Source organism: Colobus angolensis, unplaced genomic scaffold, assembly GCF_000951035.1.
Source record: "Colobus angolensis palliatus isolate OR3802 unplaced genomic scaffold, Cang.pa_1.0 Scaffold57, whole genome shotgun sequence".
NCBI classification, from domain to species: Eukaryota; Metazoa; Chordata; class Mammalia; order Primates; family Cercopithecidae; genus Colobus; species Colobus angolensis.
The window spans coordinates 7,927,155-7,944,758 of record NW_012119265.1 but is presented as its reverse complement, the minus strand read 5'-3'; the positions used below and the strand labels follow the sequence as shown (position 1 = coordinate 7,944,758).

General features: G+C 41.2%; 2 protein-coding genes across 7 annotated transcripts in view; one reads left to right on the top strand and one right to left on the bottom strand.

The window, feature by feature from the left end:
* The window catches only part of JKAMP (JNK1/MAPK8-associated membrane protein), a 22,419-nt gene extending 21,229 nt beyond the window's left edge, over positions 1 to 1,190 (bottom strand). For 4 of the 6 annotated variants that reach the window (XM_011961918.1, XM_011961916.1, XM_011961919.1 and 1 more), the window contains exon 1: positions 1,040 to 1,190. Coding sequence is in view for 5 of the 6 variants with exons in the window: in XM_011961916.1 (XP_011817306.1) it covers positions 1,040 to 1,043 (4 nt within the window). In the remaining variant the exon portion in view is untranslated. Of the gene's footprint in view, positions 1 to 504 lie in introns of all 6 variants that reach the window. The other 2 variants (XM_011961914.1, XM_011961913.1) reach the window with 2 other exon arrangements.
* Positions 1,070 to 13,239, top strand: L3HYPDH (L-3-hydroxyproline dehydratase (trans-)). Its single transcript, XM_011961920.1, has 5 exons — positions 1,070 to 1,826; positions 6,253 to 6,422; positions 9,704 to 9,826; positions 9,916 to 10,053; positions 12,774 to 13,239. Exons 1-5 carry the CDS (start codon positions 1,391 to 1,393, stop codon positions 12,897 to 12,899), a joined length of 993 nt encoding a protein of 330 aa, XP_011817310.1. The 5' UTR covers positions 1,070 to 1,390; the 3' UTR covers positions 12,900 to 13,239.
* Positions 13,240 to 17,604: the final 4,365 nt, after the last annotated feature.

Below are 17,604 nucleotides of genomic sequence, written 5' to 3'. Positions count from 1 at the left end.
GTCTACTTGTGAATTAATTTGAAAAAGTATGCATCTTTGACTATTCTTGAACAATCATTTCCCAAATTATTCACGGATTCACAATCTAGACTGCCTGGTCTACAGTGCCCTCTCTCCTATCACGTTCAAGTAGACTTTTTATTTCCTTCTCCTTATGCTGCTGAGAGAAAAAGAGCAGCAGCATTGATTAAAATTCCTCAAGTTTAATATTTTCGCTTTTAACAAATTTCAGACTTAGCTTTTTAAACCCATTGGCCTCTTTAATGGGCGCTTTTTTTTGGTAATCAATTGTAATCACAATGTTCTGAATTAATACATGAAAATGAATTATGTTTCAGGTTTTTCAAGACTGCAGAAGTTAAGGAATTGGAATCTTCTGTATGGGTTTTACATCTAGTAGATGCTTAATAAATACATGCGAATATCAATAATCAAGTTTCTCAAAATCCAAGGCCTGAAAACTAGTATGATAAACTGAACTGAAATTAACAGCCTATCACCTACTAAACAAAACCCACGCTCCAAGTGACTGTGTAATTTCCCTTCTCATTTCCTTTAGTGAACGATAGCTAAAGTTTTAAGATTCTATTTTTTTGCGGCGGTCTTGCTCCTTTGTGACGGGCCCTATAAATCTACGTTTGAGGTTGAAGCAGGAGACAAATTATGCAGCAACTTGCTTCTGCTTTACTGTTTTTTCTGCACTATCACCCGCGTTTTCAATTCTGAAGTCAACCCTCATGCAAGTGTTCCCTTCACATTAAACTAAGGGACTGAAGGGACATTTCGGACCAAACAACAAAGACCTGGCCTTTCCGCCGCAGACAGCGCGCCTCCCCTGGCAGCCCGTCGGCGACAGAGACCACCCCAACCCGGCAAGAGTGCGGGGCCCCGGCCCGAGGGCGGGCGGGGTCAAGGGGCGAGCCTGCGCCTCCAGCCGAAGGCCGCCTACAGAGAGCCGAGCCCGAGGCCAGCCGTGTAGGAAAGCAACCAGGACTACCAGAAACAACCAGGAGTTCCCGGGATCTTGGCGACCACTCACCCATGGGCCGCCTGAAGGTTTTTTTCCAGAAGCACTACACCAGCGGATCTGGCAGCTGCACCGAACATCCGGGCCACAGCGAGCTCCGCGGCTCCGCCTCCCAGTAACCTGGGCTACCGCTCCGAAGTTCCTCCCCCACTTCCGGGTTTAGGCCCCGATGTCCCGCCCCCCGAGGGGTGGCTGCTTCGCGTCTCGCCCTCCTCGCGAGGAGTCAGTGGGTAGGGGTCGGGCTTGAAGCCATCGCTGCAGGACGGTTTTTTGTGTCCCCGGACGCAGACCTTGGAGAGCGCGCTGGCGGTGCCCCGGCTGCCCCCGCATGATCCGGGGACGCCGGTGCTGTCGGTGGTGGACATGCACACGGGCGGCGAGCCCCTGCGCATCGTGCTGGCTGGGTGTCCGGAGGTGTCCGGGCCCACCCTGCTGGCCAAGCGGCGCTACATGCGCCAGCACCTTGACCACGTGCGGCGACGGCTCATGTTCGAGCCCCGAGGGCACCGGGACATGTACGGGGCTGTCCTAGTGCCGAGCGAGCTGCCGGACGCGCACCTGGGCGTCCTGTTCCTGCACAACGAGGGCTACAGCTCCATGTGCGGCCACGCAGTGCTGGCGCTGGGCCGCTTCGCCTTGGACTTCGGGCTTGTGCCGGCGCCCGCTGCGGGCACCCGCGAGGCCCGCGTCAACATCCACTGCCCATGCGGGCTGGTGACCGCCTTCGTGGCGTGCGAGGACGGCCGCAGCCAAGGCCCGGTGCGCTTCCATAGCGTCCCGGCCTTCGTGCTGGCAACAGGTAACGGGCGGGACGTTTCCAGCCCAGGGCGGAGCTGCAACCGGGACGCAACTAACAACATTAACGGTGTCTCTAGGCTGGAACTCTCGCAACTAACCCATCCCGCGTGCCCTTGCAATTAATAAAAAGGTAAATCACTGCGGACGTGTGTCAGCAGTCTTGGGTATTTGCTTGGTGCGTGCAATTTCTGTTTTCCCTGACTCCCATCTGCCTGTGGTTTTGAGAGACCCTTGAGGAGTGAGGAATTCCGTGTTACCCTGACTCAGCGCCTCCTTCTGCACCGGTGGGTAAAGCAAAGTACGGTCAGGGTCAAGGAAAGAGCGAAGAACAGCCAATGTACCAGGGTTCCAGGCTGGCTCAGAATATGCTTGGTAGACACAGAATCACAGTAAGTTACTAAACCTGGTCTCCTTTCCTCACCTCCCCCACTTCTTTGAGGAAGAATTAAATGAGAAGGAATGAACAAAGCAGCTTATAAATCATTAAGATACGAATGTTGCTTTTCTTTAAGAACAGGAACACACATTGCCTGGTTTCAAATCCTGATAACCCCCTAAAGCTGTGCAACTTGAGGCAAATTACTTAATTTCTCTGTGCCTGTTTCTTCTCTTACCTCATAGAGTTTTTTGTTAGGATTAAATGAGAGTATGCAAAATACTGTATTCCTGGAGATAGATTGCAAGGTATATATGATTGCTAAAGTTCCCTAGGCCTATTGTGTCATTAAAAGGTTTTGCTGGATTCCCTAGTACAGATCCTTGTACAGCTTATGTAAAGCAGGGCCTCTGTATAACCATAACCCTTACACGAGGGAGATCCCTCATGGGGATGACCTGGCAAGCTGGCATCTGGTTTCTCATCTGAATACTACCTCCCGGGGGCTGCAGTCTATCAGTAAGAATGCTTTAGTCGTTGTGACTGGAAGTGAGCCAGGAGCCAGTTTACCAGGAATAGAGTTATCCTCCTCTTAAAAATCTTCAAGCCATGCACATCATCTATTAGAAAGTTGGACCTTGATTCCTCCTCAAGAACTAGGTTTCAGATTAGCCTGATTATGAATGATAAGTAATAAAACAGGCACTTTTAGAGCAACCTCAGGCAGCTGAAACCCACAAGTTAACGAAAAATGCCTCTGGAGAAATTGATGCCATTTTCCCAGAGAATGGTGTCACTTCCAGATTGGGAGGCCACTTGAGGGAGACAGAATTTATGTTTACGATTCCATTTTTAAAACCTCAACAGTTTAACTAGCGTGGTTACCAGAATTCCCCCCAGGCAACTACAGCAGCAGATTAGAAACACTCTAGACTTCTGTGGGAAATGGCAGCTGGCAGCAAGAACACAAACTACATCACATTTCTGGGTCAGTTAGGGCAGGGTCAGTCAACCACTTGACCTCAGTAGTTCCTCTCAGTAGTTCCTGAGAGCATCACTGTGTGACAGTACAATAATTAATGGGCATTAATGGTAACTGAGTTAAGAAAATGAAATGCTATATTCTCTACTTTGAAAAATGCATACAAGGCAGGCAGAGTTCAAAGCCACTGCCCCACCTCTCGCAATCTCAGTGACCTTGTGCTAGAGTTCATACCTCAGTATCACAGTCTGTAAAATGAGGATGACAATAGTACCCACCTCGGAGGTTGCTGAGTTCTCCACCTCACTGGGCTAAAATGCAAACTCTTTTTTTGTTCACAGAATTCTAGGTGTCTAGAAGAGTAGTTACTCAATGAATATTTGTTGAATGAGTAACTAAATAAGTGAAACTTGGAGAAGAATATGCTGATTGACAAATGTAAACATCTGGTCCTCTTGAGAAACCTATTCCCATTGGAAATTAAAGTTTTGGCCTTCGAGTCCCTTATCTGTGCCGGGAACTCCCCACACATGGAATTTTCAAAACAACTCTTTTAGGAGAAATAGCAGTTACAGTTTGCACAAGACACCAAAGCCATACTAAATGGCAGAACTAGGGTTGGAACCCTGGCCTATCATATGGCTTGCCTCTCATCCTTAAAATTTTTTGTAGTTTAAGGAGATATGTTTCAATTTCTGGAATACTGCTTAATGTATCACACCTCATTCACAGATACAGCGTATTTTAAAATCTATCTTGTCCAACTAAACTCCAAGGGAAAAGCCTATGTTTTATTCTTCCTTGTACTTCTTATATCTTCTACAGTAATCAGCACATAGTAGGTGCTCACTAAATCTTGAGCAAAGTAAATCAAATTGAAATTTCAGTGATATGCTTGTATAGAAGAAAAGAAAAACCCTTAGATTTTGGATTGCGTTCTGGATAGAGGTTGTGTATTTTAGTAGAAAGGGTTTGGGCTTTGGAGTCACCTGGTCCTGGGTTTGACCCCAAGCTCTGCCACTTATTTGGTGGGTAAGTCAGGGAATAATGTGAGGATAGTAAGTAAAACAGTACCTACCTCTCAGGGCTGTAGTAATTAAGACGCTAATGTAACGAATTAAGGGGATAGTATATGTAAAGACCTGCCACATAGGAAGTACTCATGGGTGAAATAAATATCTTAATTTTTAATGTTAGTAATTTAGTGATTAAAAAATGAAAGAGTCACCGATAATTGATGGACAAGGGTAACTTTAAAGGAAATTTGGTCCGTTTTAAAGAAAAGGAAACCAAAACTCAGTGAGGTGTAGCACTCTACCCAACTGCCCACCCTAAGAAAACCAGACCCAAGATTCTAGAAAGGGTGGGCCAGGGAAATGATTGTAGGCTCAGGGATGACTTCTCCTGAACCAGCTTCCCAACTCCATCCTGGCCCCCGGACTGGTGGCCAATGCCCCATTCGGGTGTTACAATCAAGAGAAGAGGGCAGGCAGACTGAGCCCGGGGACCATCACCTGGTCTCCTGGTAAGTGCTGATCTTCACCCTCACCTTAGCTCTCCACCTTCCAGCAGTCTCTCATTTCTATTAACTTCCCCATTCTCTTTTCATTAAACTTGCTTTTCTTGTTGCACGAGCATCAAGATAAAGACATTTTTTTATTCAGTTTTGTTGTTACAATCCACAGCCTGTTTTACTCTTTCGATGATAAACTTGCTCTGTTTTAACACGTCATGGGTTAAAAGGGCTTCTGTGGACTCATGTGGACGGACAGCACGCTGGTATGACTTAGCATGAAAACTCAAGAACGCAAGACATTTTCTTTCCCAAAACTTAATTTCTGAAATTGAAACCCTACTCTGTCCTTTTGGTTCACTTAGCCTCATCACTCCACGTGTTGTCCCCTTTCCTGATACGTGTGAGCAAAGGTTTCTTAAAAGGGCTGTGGCCTTGAAGAGGATGGCACTTCAGTCCTCAGCTTACACAGTTAATCAGCGAAGTGGAGCAGCAGCGTTGGCTGTCCCACCCCACCCAGTCCACGCCCTCTGCACCACCTCCCCGTCCTTTGTTTCTTCACGTCCTGCTCCTGTGTTGCCCTGCGGAAGTTAACACAAGTCCTCTGTGCACTAAGGACCTTCAGCCTCCACTCTTCTCAAGGCAGAAAAAATGTATCTCTAGGAGAAATATTTCTACCTTCAGGACACTCCTTTGCCAACAGATGTCTTTCCCTTAGAGCTTAGGCTTCCGTAAAATAAAAACGTGAAAGACAAACTTTCTCCCCTGCCATAGGCTTCCCTGAAAGACGGTGATCACCAAGCCAGCTTAAATTAGGGAAGAGGAAAAGAGGAAAATTTGAGAAGAGGGGAAATAAACATCACCCAGCCCCCTTTCTTTGGAAATACAGATTGAAGATTTCAAACTATTGACCTTCAGGTGAAACTTTGGGGATATTCAGACTTAAAATGCTCAAATAAAAACCCTGGTGCAAAATGATGCTGTCGCGGTCAATGATTCTACAATGTCATTTTTCTGTGTGTTTGCCTGCAGGATACCTTAATTAGATGAAAATATGTAGATAAGTATATATACTTTATGTAGAAAAATCTTTTAAAATTATTGTTTTGACATTACAGCTGAAGAAAATGATTTGTAAATAGGATCCAAGATCCTTACTATTTTAAACCATCTCTCATAGTATAAGTGGGGAATAGACATTTTCCTTCTTAGTGTTCACAGGGATGCCTTTGGGTTTCCCTGTCTCGGTCTCAGTGGTGTTTCCTAGAAAAGATCCTCAGAGAAGTTAATGAATATGTCTGTATGAGTTAGGGAAAGCCTGGCATTCAGTTTGTAACTTCTGCAATCATCAAGTTAAAATAGAAAATAGAATGATGCATCTAGCTATTATTCACTTGATGCTTACTAATTTTAAAAAATTGATTTTTACTTTATTATTTTTATGATAGGAAAAGAACATCCCTCTTGAAAAATAAACATATTAAAAATCCTTTGAATTTTGTTGCTAAAATACTTATTAACAAACACATCTTATTTCCAAACACATCTTTTTTTAGATCTTATGGTGGATGTTCCCGGACATGGAAAGGTGGTGGTGGACATTGCATATGGCGGTGCATTTTATGCATTTGTTAGTGCTGAAAAGTTAGGACTAGATATTTGTTCTGCAAAGACCAGGGACCTTGTGGATGCAGCGAGTGCAGTGACAGAGGCAGTGAAAGCTCAGGTCAGTATTATTCTGCTTTCATAACCGATGCCCTTCTCTGTGGCATGGAGGAAATATATATTATTAGGTCTATAAAGAAAATTAAATGATGTTTAAATTATTAGTAATACTAAGAATAGGGTACTTATTGAAATCTTAGCCTCTAGAGCAAGCTTGTCCAACCCATGGCCTGCGAGCCACATGCAACCCAGAATGGCTTTGAGAGTGGCCCAACACAAATTTCGTAAACCTTCTTAAAACATTATGAGTTTTTGCAATTTTGTGTGGCTCATCAGCTCTCATTAGTGTTAGTGTATCTTATGTGTGGCCCAAGACAATTCTTCTCTTCCAGTGTGGCCCAGGGAAACCAAGAGATTGGACACCCCTGCTCTAGAGCAAAACTATCTATGAATTCTAGCTTTACCACTTGTAACGTATATAACCTTGGACAAGTTACATAACCTCCATATGCCTCAGTTTTCCTGTCTGCAAAATGGAAATTAAAAAATACCTGCTTTGTAGGGTTGTGAGAATGAAATAAGTCAATAAATGTAAAGGACTTAGAGTAGTGTCTGGCCAATAGTAAATGTTCAGTAAATGATAATATTATTTTTTTGGGACAGGGTCTTGCTCTGTCACCCAGGCTGTAATGCAGTGGTGTTATCATAGCTTACTGTAACCTCAAATTCCCAGGCTCAAAATGATGCTTCTGGCTCAGCCTCCAGAGTAGCTGGGACTACAGGCTGCCCCATCACACTCAGCTAAATCTGTGTGTGAGTGTGAGTGTGTGCGTGTGTGTGTTTATATAGAGACAGGATCTCACTATGTTGCCCAGGCTGGCCTCAAACTCCTGTTGTCAAGTGATCCTCCCAACTCGGCCTCCCAAAGTGCTGGGATTACAGGTGTGAGCCACCACACCCAGCAATTACCAAATTTAATAATACATACATACTAATATAGTTTATAGTTCCTTAAATGTGTAGAAATGTATTTATAGAATTATACAAATTTTAAATGCATGTGTGTGGTCATTCTGTAAACTTGAAAATAATAAATGTAAAATATAGCATACAAAATGGATTTAAACTTTTTTTATTTCATAGAGAACATTAATTCCTATTATTTTTTCCTATATTGCTAAGAAGTTACTCAAATAACTACTTAAATAACTCTAGTTTTTACTTGGGAAAGCTATTTTGATAAAATCAGTTTAGATAATAAGTAATTCTTGAATATTCTTTCACTTCTAGCACAAGTGAAGCACATTTTACCTTGAAATTTGGACCTATAAATAAAGCACATGTACAGTATTTGAATGTTTAGTATGTGAGAATTTAGTATGTGAGAATTTATTAGTAGTAAAAAGTAACTTGTGTAAGATAGTGTCTAATGTACTAATAATTATTATGTTCTGAAGCTTTATTTTAAAATAATTTATAACTTAAATAACAAAATGAGAATATATACTGTATCAGTATTCTAAATTATTTTTCTGGTACTGCCAGTACCAATATGTGTAATTATATTATGATAGTAACTTTTGAAGCTCTGAATGTACATCAATTTTCTGTTCCATTAAGCAGGACAGCTAATAGTTTGAGTTAACAATTTGGCACAAAATAATTTCTCCTAATTTTTAATGAATTGAACAGAAAAAGTCATGGATATCTTAATAAAAGGTGTAATTTTGTCCTTCTCATTTGAGTTTGAACTCAACAAGGTGGCAAGGGGTGGACTTTGAGGGAGGAAGGATTCTAAGAAAAATGAGGACAAGTTCTATTATTGATGTATCAGACAGTACAATTAATTACTCTGTGAACTGTTGACCATTCACACTGCTGAAGCAGATTTAGGAAAAGGTCATGGGGATGGAGAGTTAAAGTTAATATAAATTCATCTTCATTCATTCACTCTTTTAACAAACATTTACCAAAAACATACTGTATGGATGTTAGTTAGACACTATGCTAGATCCGAAAGAACAAACTCCATCTTCGAGGAGCTAGCTCCAGTGGGGGAAGCGAGCATTGTGTTGGAATATGCTATAGTGGAGGTGGGGCATATCGCTTTAAGAGGATAGAAAACAAAGATTCAATCTGCAGGAGACTTTAACGTGGTTTCAGATGGACTCTTTGGATGTTAAGAATCCAAAGCTGGGCCGGGCGCGGTGGCTCAAGCCTGTAATCCCAGCACTTTGGGAGGCCGAGACGGGCGGATCACAAGGTCAGGAGATCGAGACCATCCTGGCTAACACGGTGAAACCCCGTCTCTACTAAAAAATACAAAAAAAACTAGCCGGGCGAGGTGGCGGGCGCCTGTAGTCCCAGCTACTTGGGAGGCTGAGGCAGGAGAATGGCGTGAACCCGGGAGGCGGAGCTTGCAGTGAGCTGAGATCCGGCCACTGCACTCCAGCCTGGGCGGCAGAGCAAGACCCCGTCTCAAAAAAAAAAAAAAGAATCCAAAGCTGTTCCATTGCTTTAAATGACATGTAATTGGAAATTGGAAGTAGAAAGTACTAATTGTAAGGATATACAAGGGAAGTAAGATTATAGCAATCTCAGTCATACTACAAATGTTTGCAGAAATCCAGGAAAAGTTAAAGAACTAGACTTCCAAAAACAAGTAGCTTTGCACATTTGGACCTGAATCTACCATTGAGTGACTTAGTTACCCTGCCAGTGCCTGCTTCTATGTGTGCATATCTACTGCTTTTTGATGAATCAACTGACTTCATCGGCTACAATAAATCTATTTTTCATCCAATTGTTTCTCTTACCTAGTAGCTTCTGCATTCTTACAGAATGTTATGTCCTCTCACAGCCTTTGTCTCCGTCATTGGTATTAACTTCAGCTCTAGATACTCAGAGCCTGATTTTCCCACATTATCCTCCTTAAGCTTCTGAGAATAAGACTATGATTGCCTTAGCTCATCCTGTTGGAGAAGCCATCACCAGCCTGTGGATTGACCATCCTGGGGTCAGTGCTGCAAAGACTATGTGTATTTGGGGTGGGAGGGGTGTGTAAAATAGGACTGCTTTTTTAGCAAAGGCTATATGCAGGACAGCTTCCTTAGAAGGGACTCAAAGTATGATAATAATTATAACTTCCAATAAAGTTGTTTCTTCATCTAGACAACGACATAATTTCTAGCAATTAGTATACGTTGCCCAAAACAGTATTTTAAAAATGATAAGGATTAAAAAGTTATGTCTAAGAATGACCCATCTGCATTATTTATAAAGATAAATTTGAATCAAAATATTTATTTTGTATGTGGTTGATTTTTTTTTTGTTATTTGCAGTTTAAAATTAATCATCCTGATAGTGAAGACCTTGCCTTTTTATATGGAACCATATTAACGGATGGAAAAGATGCTTATACCAAAGAACCAACCACCAACATTTGTGTTTTTGCAGATGAACAGGTATTAAAACTGGAATGTTTAGGGACAAAAGCCAGGTAATATGGAATTAAAACATTATGAACATTCTATCTTCGTTTATTCTGAAACAGGTTGATAGAAGTCCCACTGGCTCAGGAGTGACAGCCCGAATTGCCTTACAGATTCACAAAGGGCTTCTGGAACTGAACCAGGCCAGAGCCTTCAAAAGCAGTGCCACTGGCTCAGTATTCACAGGGAAAGCTGTGAGGGTAAGTGACACCCTTAGCTTCTTATTTATAAATGTGTCACTTATGAGACTGAAGAGGCCTGAGTTGGGTGTTTGATAAATTTCTTCAGTCAGCTCTCAGAAGAGAATTTTAAAGCAGGCCTGTAAAAACTTCTTTTCAACTAGAACATTGGTTCTCCAGTTTGGTCTTGGGACCCCAGGGGACCCCTAAGGTCCTTTCCATGGGTTCAGAAGGTCAAAACTATGTTTACAATAATGGCATTATTTGCTTTTCACTCTCATTCTCTCAAGAGTGTACAGTGGAGTTCTTCAGAGGCTACGTGGTGTATATCCCAACCAATTGAATGCAGAAGCTAGATATGAGAACCTAGTTGTCTTCTGTTAAGCCAGACATGAAAGAGGTTTGCAGAAATATCAAACATTGCCAGTTTTCTCATAATTTTTTTTTTGTTTTGGCAAACATAGTTATTTTCACAAAAATGTAGCTTTGTTATTTTTAAAATGAAGTAATGAACAGATATATCTAATTCCTAATATAGTAAATATTGATAGATAAAACTTATATAAAGAAAAACTCTTTGGGGTCCTCAAATCTTAAGATATAAAAAGGTCCTGAGACCAAAAGGTTTGAGAACCACTAAATTAGGGTTTGGGTTTTTTTTGTTGTTTGTTTTTTATTTTATAATAGTGTTTTATTTGATATAATAGGATGTGAAAGCCCTGAAAAGTTGTGGAACATCAAATTTTTGTAATGGAATAAAATTTTAAATGTGCTAACAGCTAAGTAATGAATCTCAGTAGTAAATGAAATCTACTACAGAATGATTGATCTACATTCAGTAAATTATTCTACTCATGAAGAGTCCTTTAACATAGCAAACAATCTATCCTAATATAGCTGTTTTTAAGATTTGGTGTTTCTCAATATTAGAGTTTCCTTAAGGATCTCTACATCATATAGCAATCTTAGACATGTGAAACCATTTATGTTGTATGCAAAAATTTGGAACATACTGTCTTCAGAATCTGAAATGGAACATAAAAATAATAACATACATTTATACTTCACTGTGCATCAGTTTTCCAGCTAAACACTTGATACATGCCATCTCATTTAATCCTCACAAGAATCCTACAAGGTCAGTACTGTACTGTTGTTATCCTTTTTAATAGATGATAAAATGGAGAATTGGAGAAATTAGGTAATTTGCCAGAGGTTAGTTAGTGAGTAGCAGATCCAGGTCATGAACGTGGGTCTCTCTGAACAGACCAAAGCATTACATTATATTGCTGTCAGAGCAAAAGGTCAATGAGGCTTTATATTATAGGAACTGTTATGAGAAGAATCTGGGACTGCAATGTCCCCCTAAATAGAGAGGGAGCCGAGAGACCAAAGAATGACTCAGACAAGTCCAGGCTGGCAAGTCGATGCATTTATTAGAACTTCCATGCAAGGCACTCCTGGGAAGCAGCTGAACAACTATGGAGACCCATCCTGCCTCCTGATTCTCAGCTGCTTTTAAGCTAATTTTCTGGCTCTTTGCCTACTGTGTATGTGTGATAGGACTGTTTTCCTTGGTATGTTCCCAGATATTCTCTGGGATATTTGGGTTCTCAGGGATACCCGCTCCTTGGCTGGGTACCATGTCCTTGGCTTACCCCCCGAGCCTTCAGAGTTCAAGCAGTGGACATACATCCTTACATAACCTGGTGAAGGACCTGTCACACTACAGCAACTTTATAAAAAGATAAAGTATTATACCCCAACAATATTTGACATTTTACCTTTAGCTTCAGTTATTCTTCTTTTAAAAAGTAGAACATAAAAAAGATATGCTGAAGTTAATGTTTCCAGTTATTTGTTTTACAGTTATTGATCATGCTTGCCAGAACGTCTTCACTTGCATCATGCTCTCTCCCTGTTTGTGTGGGCCTGTCCAGGCTCCCTGATAGTACCTTCTTAGTTTCTTCACCTGCCCCAGCTTCTTTTCCCTGTCCTTCCATTTAGATGTTCCCATCACTTCATCCCCAGCTTCCTTCTCATCTCATCTACAGTTTGATGCTGCTGGGCAATTTCATCCACTTCCTAGGCTTTAGTTTTCAATCCTCTACTGATGATGACTCCCAAACCTTTATCCCTGCCCTGCCTACCTACCCTGTATGTCTTCCTGAATATAATGCACTTAATCCTGACTGTTCATTATACTCATCTCTAAATCACTGTCCCAGAGGTATGTCAAACTCACCTTGTTAAAAAGTTCTTCCTTCCTTTCTCAAATGTGCTCTTCCTTTCTCTCCCCATTATGGTTAATGCCATCACTAGCATCATTTCCAAGTGGGAAACTATGGTTATAATTAACTTATTGCTAGTCCTCAGTTCCCACATGCATTGGTCAAGAGGCCTATCAGTTCTACCTCTAAACTGTCTCTATGTTAGTATATATTCTCCTTCTCCATCTTCACTGAAAACTCCCGTAGTGACTATGAAATCATTCAGTGAATTGAGGTTATCTTTTAACATGTTTCTGGGTCTTTTGTCTCTCTCTTCTCCAGTTTGATCCTCACTTTACAGCTACAGTTATCTAAAACACAAGTCTGACCATATCACTCTCCTTAAAAACCTTCCCTTGCCCGTAGGATTTCCTTGCCATTCCTTCACATGATAAAAGTCAAGAGTACAATTTTCAAGCCAGATACAATATGAGTGCAATATTTTGATAGTATACTCCATCTTTTTTTCAGGAAGCGAAATGTGGTGATTTTAAAGCTGTTATAGTGGAAGTATCAGGACAAGCCCATTACACAGGTACAGCAAGCTTTATAGTAGAAGATGACGACCCACTGAGGGATGGATTTCTTCTCAAGTGACTTCTTCCATGATTTTAAGGGCTTTCTTTTTAAAGTAATCATTATCCATAATGAATGTTTTCTCTAAATTATGTGAAAACCAATAATCAAATTATACATATAAACTATCTTTCTTTCTAAAATACTACCCTGTGACTAAATATAAAGTCATTATACTTCATATTTGCAACTGTATTTTGGTATAAATATCACTTATGTCTAGCATACAAAATGCCAGAAATTCAGTCTTTTTCTAGTGATTAACATATCAGGTAAAATTAAAACAGTACTTACTTTTAAAATATTGCTCTATAGTAATTACTATTAATATCATATTTTGTTTTAAAGACTCTGAATAATATGTGGAATTTAACAATGAACTTTACAAGCTCATTATTTTTGTCTTCCATTTATTTTGAGTAGAATAATGTCCTCTCTATAAGCAGCATGTAAAGGAGATGGATTATTATAAAGTACTCAACACTTAGCACAATAGCCTGGGAAGGATGGGGTTGGAGTCAGCTTCTTTGTTATAGCTGCTGCTAGGGTGTTCTCTATGGCACAAAGCCCAGCGTCTACACCCACAGGTAATGAAGTATCAGAGACTGATGCTAAGAAGACCAACTAGTAATCAGACTTTTGCTGTATCTTTAGGGCTTTTATAAAAGGGGTTGCTTATTGCATTATTAAAATGCAGATATAAAGTAGAAATTAAGCAGTGAATCCTTACAATGGAATGAGTCTCATACTCTATCAGCTGCATGCTAGGTAGATTTAAAACATGAAATAAATGCTTACGATTGGCATTCCTTCTAGTTAATACTTATCTATGAGCCTGTTAAAAATAGCTGAAGCATTAAAATATTCTAAGATGTGATGCTCTCTGAGAATTCAGTAGACTCTTTTGTGAGATAGGTAATAGTATTTTATTTCGGAGCATCCAGAAACTGAAGTAATTAATTCATTTAACTGGCTTTATCACCCAGAGAGTCTGTATAGGCCTTATTATTAGGTCTGTGATTTAATTCCCTGACCAAAAGGAAAGCTATCATGTTAATGTTTTTTATTTCTCTATTACACAAAAACAGTGAGGATGTTTTTCACTCATTCTCCACAGAATTCTGTAGTAAATAAATCACTTACCTAAAAAAAATGACATTATCACTAACTCAGTATGACCAAATAATTTTTGCAGATCAGATTTGCTATACTTAAAAAAAAATAAAAATAAAAACAGAACCATTATTTTCCCTCCGAATCTCACAAGTCACATGAATTTGAAGGAAAATTGTTTAAAAATTACATTTTGTAGCATTTTATAATCTATCAGGTACATACTGAAGTACATTCAGAAATGCATATTATGATTCCATGGCCATCAAGGTAGGGGGTAGTTTTACTCACTGACCTTGTTTAGAATTGTCAGCACTTAGTGATATTAAAAAGACTTTTAGTTGGTTTTAGTATTGTTCTAAAATTCTATAAAGATGGCACACCCCTTTATCAACTGCACCAGGGAAAATTACTACTCCTGCCCTACCCATGGTATACCACTGTTTTTATCCCATTTATACATTTAAGGGAGATGCAAGTTGAACATGTTAAGTAATTCTCCTAAGGTCATTTAGAGGCTGCAAATCTAAGAGTTCCAACTCCAAGTCTAGTATTTTCCTACAACACTTCTTCCACTTCTAAGATAGGATGGCCATAACTTGGTCTAGGACATAGTACTTTAATAAGAATATTATATTTCTTGAACATTAAACAATATCTATTACCTAAGTCTTCCTAAATTTCAATCCAAACCAGAGCTGAACCCTTGCAATAGTGTTCATTCCTGCTGTACTTCACCCTGGTTCCCTTGAAGTAAAAAACATTAGGGAAATCAGCTCCTCCTCCTCTGACCTCCACATGTCTAGTCAGTCACAAAGCCCTGTTGATTCTGCCTTCTTAATACTGCTCACATCTATCCCTTCCCATCTCAGTGAGGGTCTTGCCTCATCAATTAACCTCTTTCAGGTGTCTCCAATCTCCTGCCCCCCCCCCACTTGTTCCTTCCCCTAAGTATTTAAATGTGCTGATTGTAAACAAAATGAAACAAACATCCCTGTCCCTCCTTCCCTCTGTAGATGGCTGTCACTGCTAACTCCTTCCCTTGGTATTTAAGCTTCTAGATTCCTTACTGTCTCCTCAATGGGTACATTTTCTTACCTTCCATTTTGCTATTCAACTATTGCAATCTGGCTTCTACTTCATTACTCTTTAGAAACGTTACCTAATTGCCAGGTCTAATGGTTTATGCAATCCATGGTGGCCCCCACTGCTTGCTCCCTGCAGGCAGGTGTGGTCCATTTTAGAACAGGCAACCCTAGTCCCTTGGTGCTGAGCTCACCCACAGAACCACTCAGTTAGGCTTATGAGGTTGGTACCCAGTCCCCTTAGTGCCCACTAAAGTGTTGCAATTGTATGGGCCCAGGCCCATCTCCTCTTCATCATGAACTCATAATGCGCTTTGCTCCAAGTCCTCCAGACTCAGTAAGAGTTAGGTCACCCTTCTCTTCAATCCAGAAAGCCACAAATTCCATACCCCTCTTTAGGACACTGTTCATACTTCAATGTGCATGTGCATCACCTGGGAATCTTAGATTCTCATTAATCAGACACAGGGTGGGGCATTTCTAACAAGCTCTCAGGCGATGCTAATGTTGCTGGTTGGAGTACTGTGAGTAGCCAACTTTTGGACGAGCCTATCTTAATTACCTGTTTGGGTAATCCTGGCTGGCAACTTCTCCTCTAAGCTGTAAAACAGATGGAAAGCCTGTTAGCTCTCCACCTGGAGGTAAAGGATAGCGTTGACCAGAAGATCACAAATATGTTCCTCATAAGAGGCTGGGAAAATTGCCTTACCTTCTTTTCTGAAAATCAAAACCATAAAACAGCTGATTTATCAATAGACCAATGTGCCTCATTAACTATATCATTCACCTGCCTAGCTTTGCTTTCTTTATCTGCTTCTTAACTTTTAGTACTCCCTAGCATTCCATCCATGGTGCTTTTCTTTCTTCCCTGACTACTCTGTCCTTAAATTGTCACACTCATTCCCATGGTTTTCCCTCTTGTAGAGGGAACCACATCCACATCCCTAATTTCTGAGGTCTAAGACCATACTGTAGATTCAGTACTTAGAGGACAACCAGGATCATTTTCCCCCTAGATTGTGGCCCTTTTCCCATATTCCCAAACTTGATTAATGGCACCACCATCCACCAAGCTAGGGACTTGGGATTGACCCTTGGCTCCTGTTCACAATCTTTGTCCTCTTTGTTGATGCTCCTGAGGTGGATAGCTGTGGATTTCTCTGGCCATCATGCCTTTTCCCCTTCTTTTACCCTTTTTTCTTTTTTTTGAGATGGAGTCTCACTTTGTCGCCAGGGTGGGAGTGCAGTGGCGCAATCTCGGCTCGCTGCAACCTCCGCTTCCCGGGTTCAAGCGGTTCTCCTGCCTCAGCCTCCTGAGTAGCTGGGATTACAGGTTCCTGCCACTACGTCCAGCTAATGCTTTTGTATTTTTAGTAGAGACGTGGTTTTACCATGTTGCCCAGCTGGTCTTGAACTCCTGGCCTTGTGATTTGCCCACCTTGGCCTCCCAAAGTGCTGGGATTACAGGTGTGAGCCACCATGCCTGGCCTCCACTTCTTTTATCAACAACATTCTCCTTTTTCTTTGGGAAACTACCTGCATGTAGTCTTGCTAGGACTGCCAGGAAACTGGTACACCAGTCAGACTTTCTCCCCCAGACCTGAGATCTTGAGAAATGACATAAGGTCTGAAAACTGAAGCTGATCTATTCCAGTGGTGGCCTAAAGAGATCAGTCCCATCAGTTTCTGCTCTCCCTACCCACAGGACTGCTCTGACTTTTCTTCTTGGAGCTGCTGTTAGACTGTCCTTTTGTAAATGGAACTTCCTCCATCCTTCCAGTGAATTCCTATATTGCTTATGTGAACCAGTGTCCTCACTGTGTTACTTACACCCAGAGAATCCTAATCCATATACTACCTGCCCTAATCTATACATAACCTCTCCTTCTTCACTGCAAAGGTCCACTTCAGACTCTCATTTTTCACCTGGACTATTACAATGCCTCTCCTTAAGTGGTCTCCCAAATTCCAGATTCTCCTCTTACAGTTACTCAAAAAATATTTTTTTGTATGTTGGCATTCGTATAGCAGTTTGTTAGAGTGCTAAGTGCTGGGGATCTCATCAAATAAACAGGCAAGGTTTAGGTCCTCGTATAGTATATAGTGGGAAGGCAGGTAATACTTAGATAATCACACAAAAACTTATAGACCATGGTTATGTACTACAATGGAAAATACAGAGTGCTGTGAAACTAACAGGGGAACTTGGCCCAATACATGGGGAGAGGAGGGTATCAGTCAAGGGAGGCTTCCTCCATGGACCAACTTTCATGCGAAGATGGGGATGCTAGGGAAGGGAGGAGGAAGATGGAGCTTTCCAGGCAGAGGGGATAGCAAGTGCAAACGCCCTAAGATGGTAGGTTTAAGGAAGTCATAAAAGCCGAGTGTGGCAGGAACACAGCAAAAAAGAAGGAACGTGGTACCGAATGAGACTAGAGAGGAAGCAAGGGTCAAATCATGCAGTGCCTCACAGGAAATATTAAGGACTGGGGTCCTTATTCTAAAATAAATGGGGAAAGCCAATAGGA

Excerpts from the sequence above, each read along its gene's own strand:
- L3HYPDH (XM_011961920.1), top strand. The coding sequence starts at position 1,391 with ATGCACACGGGCGGCGAGCCCCTGCGCATCGTGCTGGCTGGGTGTCCG. Across the intron at positions 6,423-9,703 it reads CAGAGGCAGTGAAAGCTCAG|TTTAAAATTAATCATCCTGA; the intron begins GTCAGTATTATT and ends TGTTATTTGCAG. Across the intron at positions 10,054-12,773 it reads TCACAGGGAAAGCTGTGAGG|GAAGCGAAATGTGGTGATTT; the intron begins GTAAGTGACACC and ends TCTTTTTTTCAG.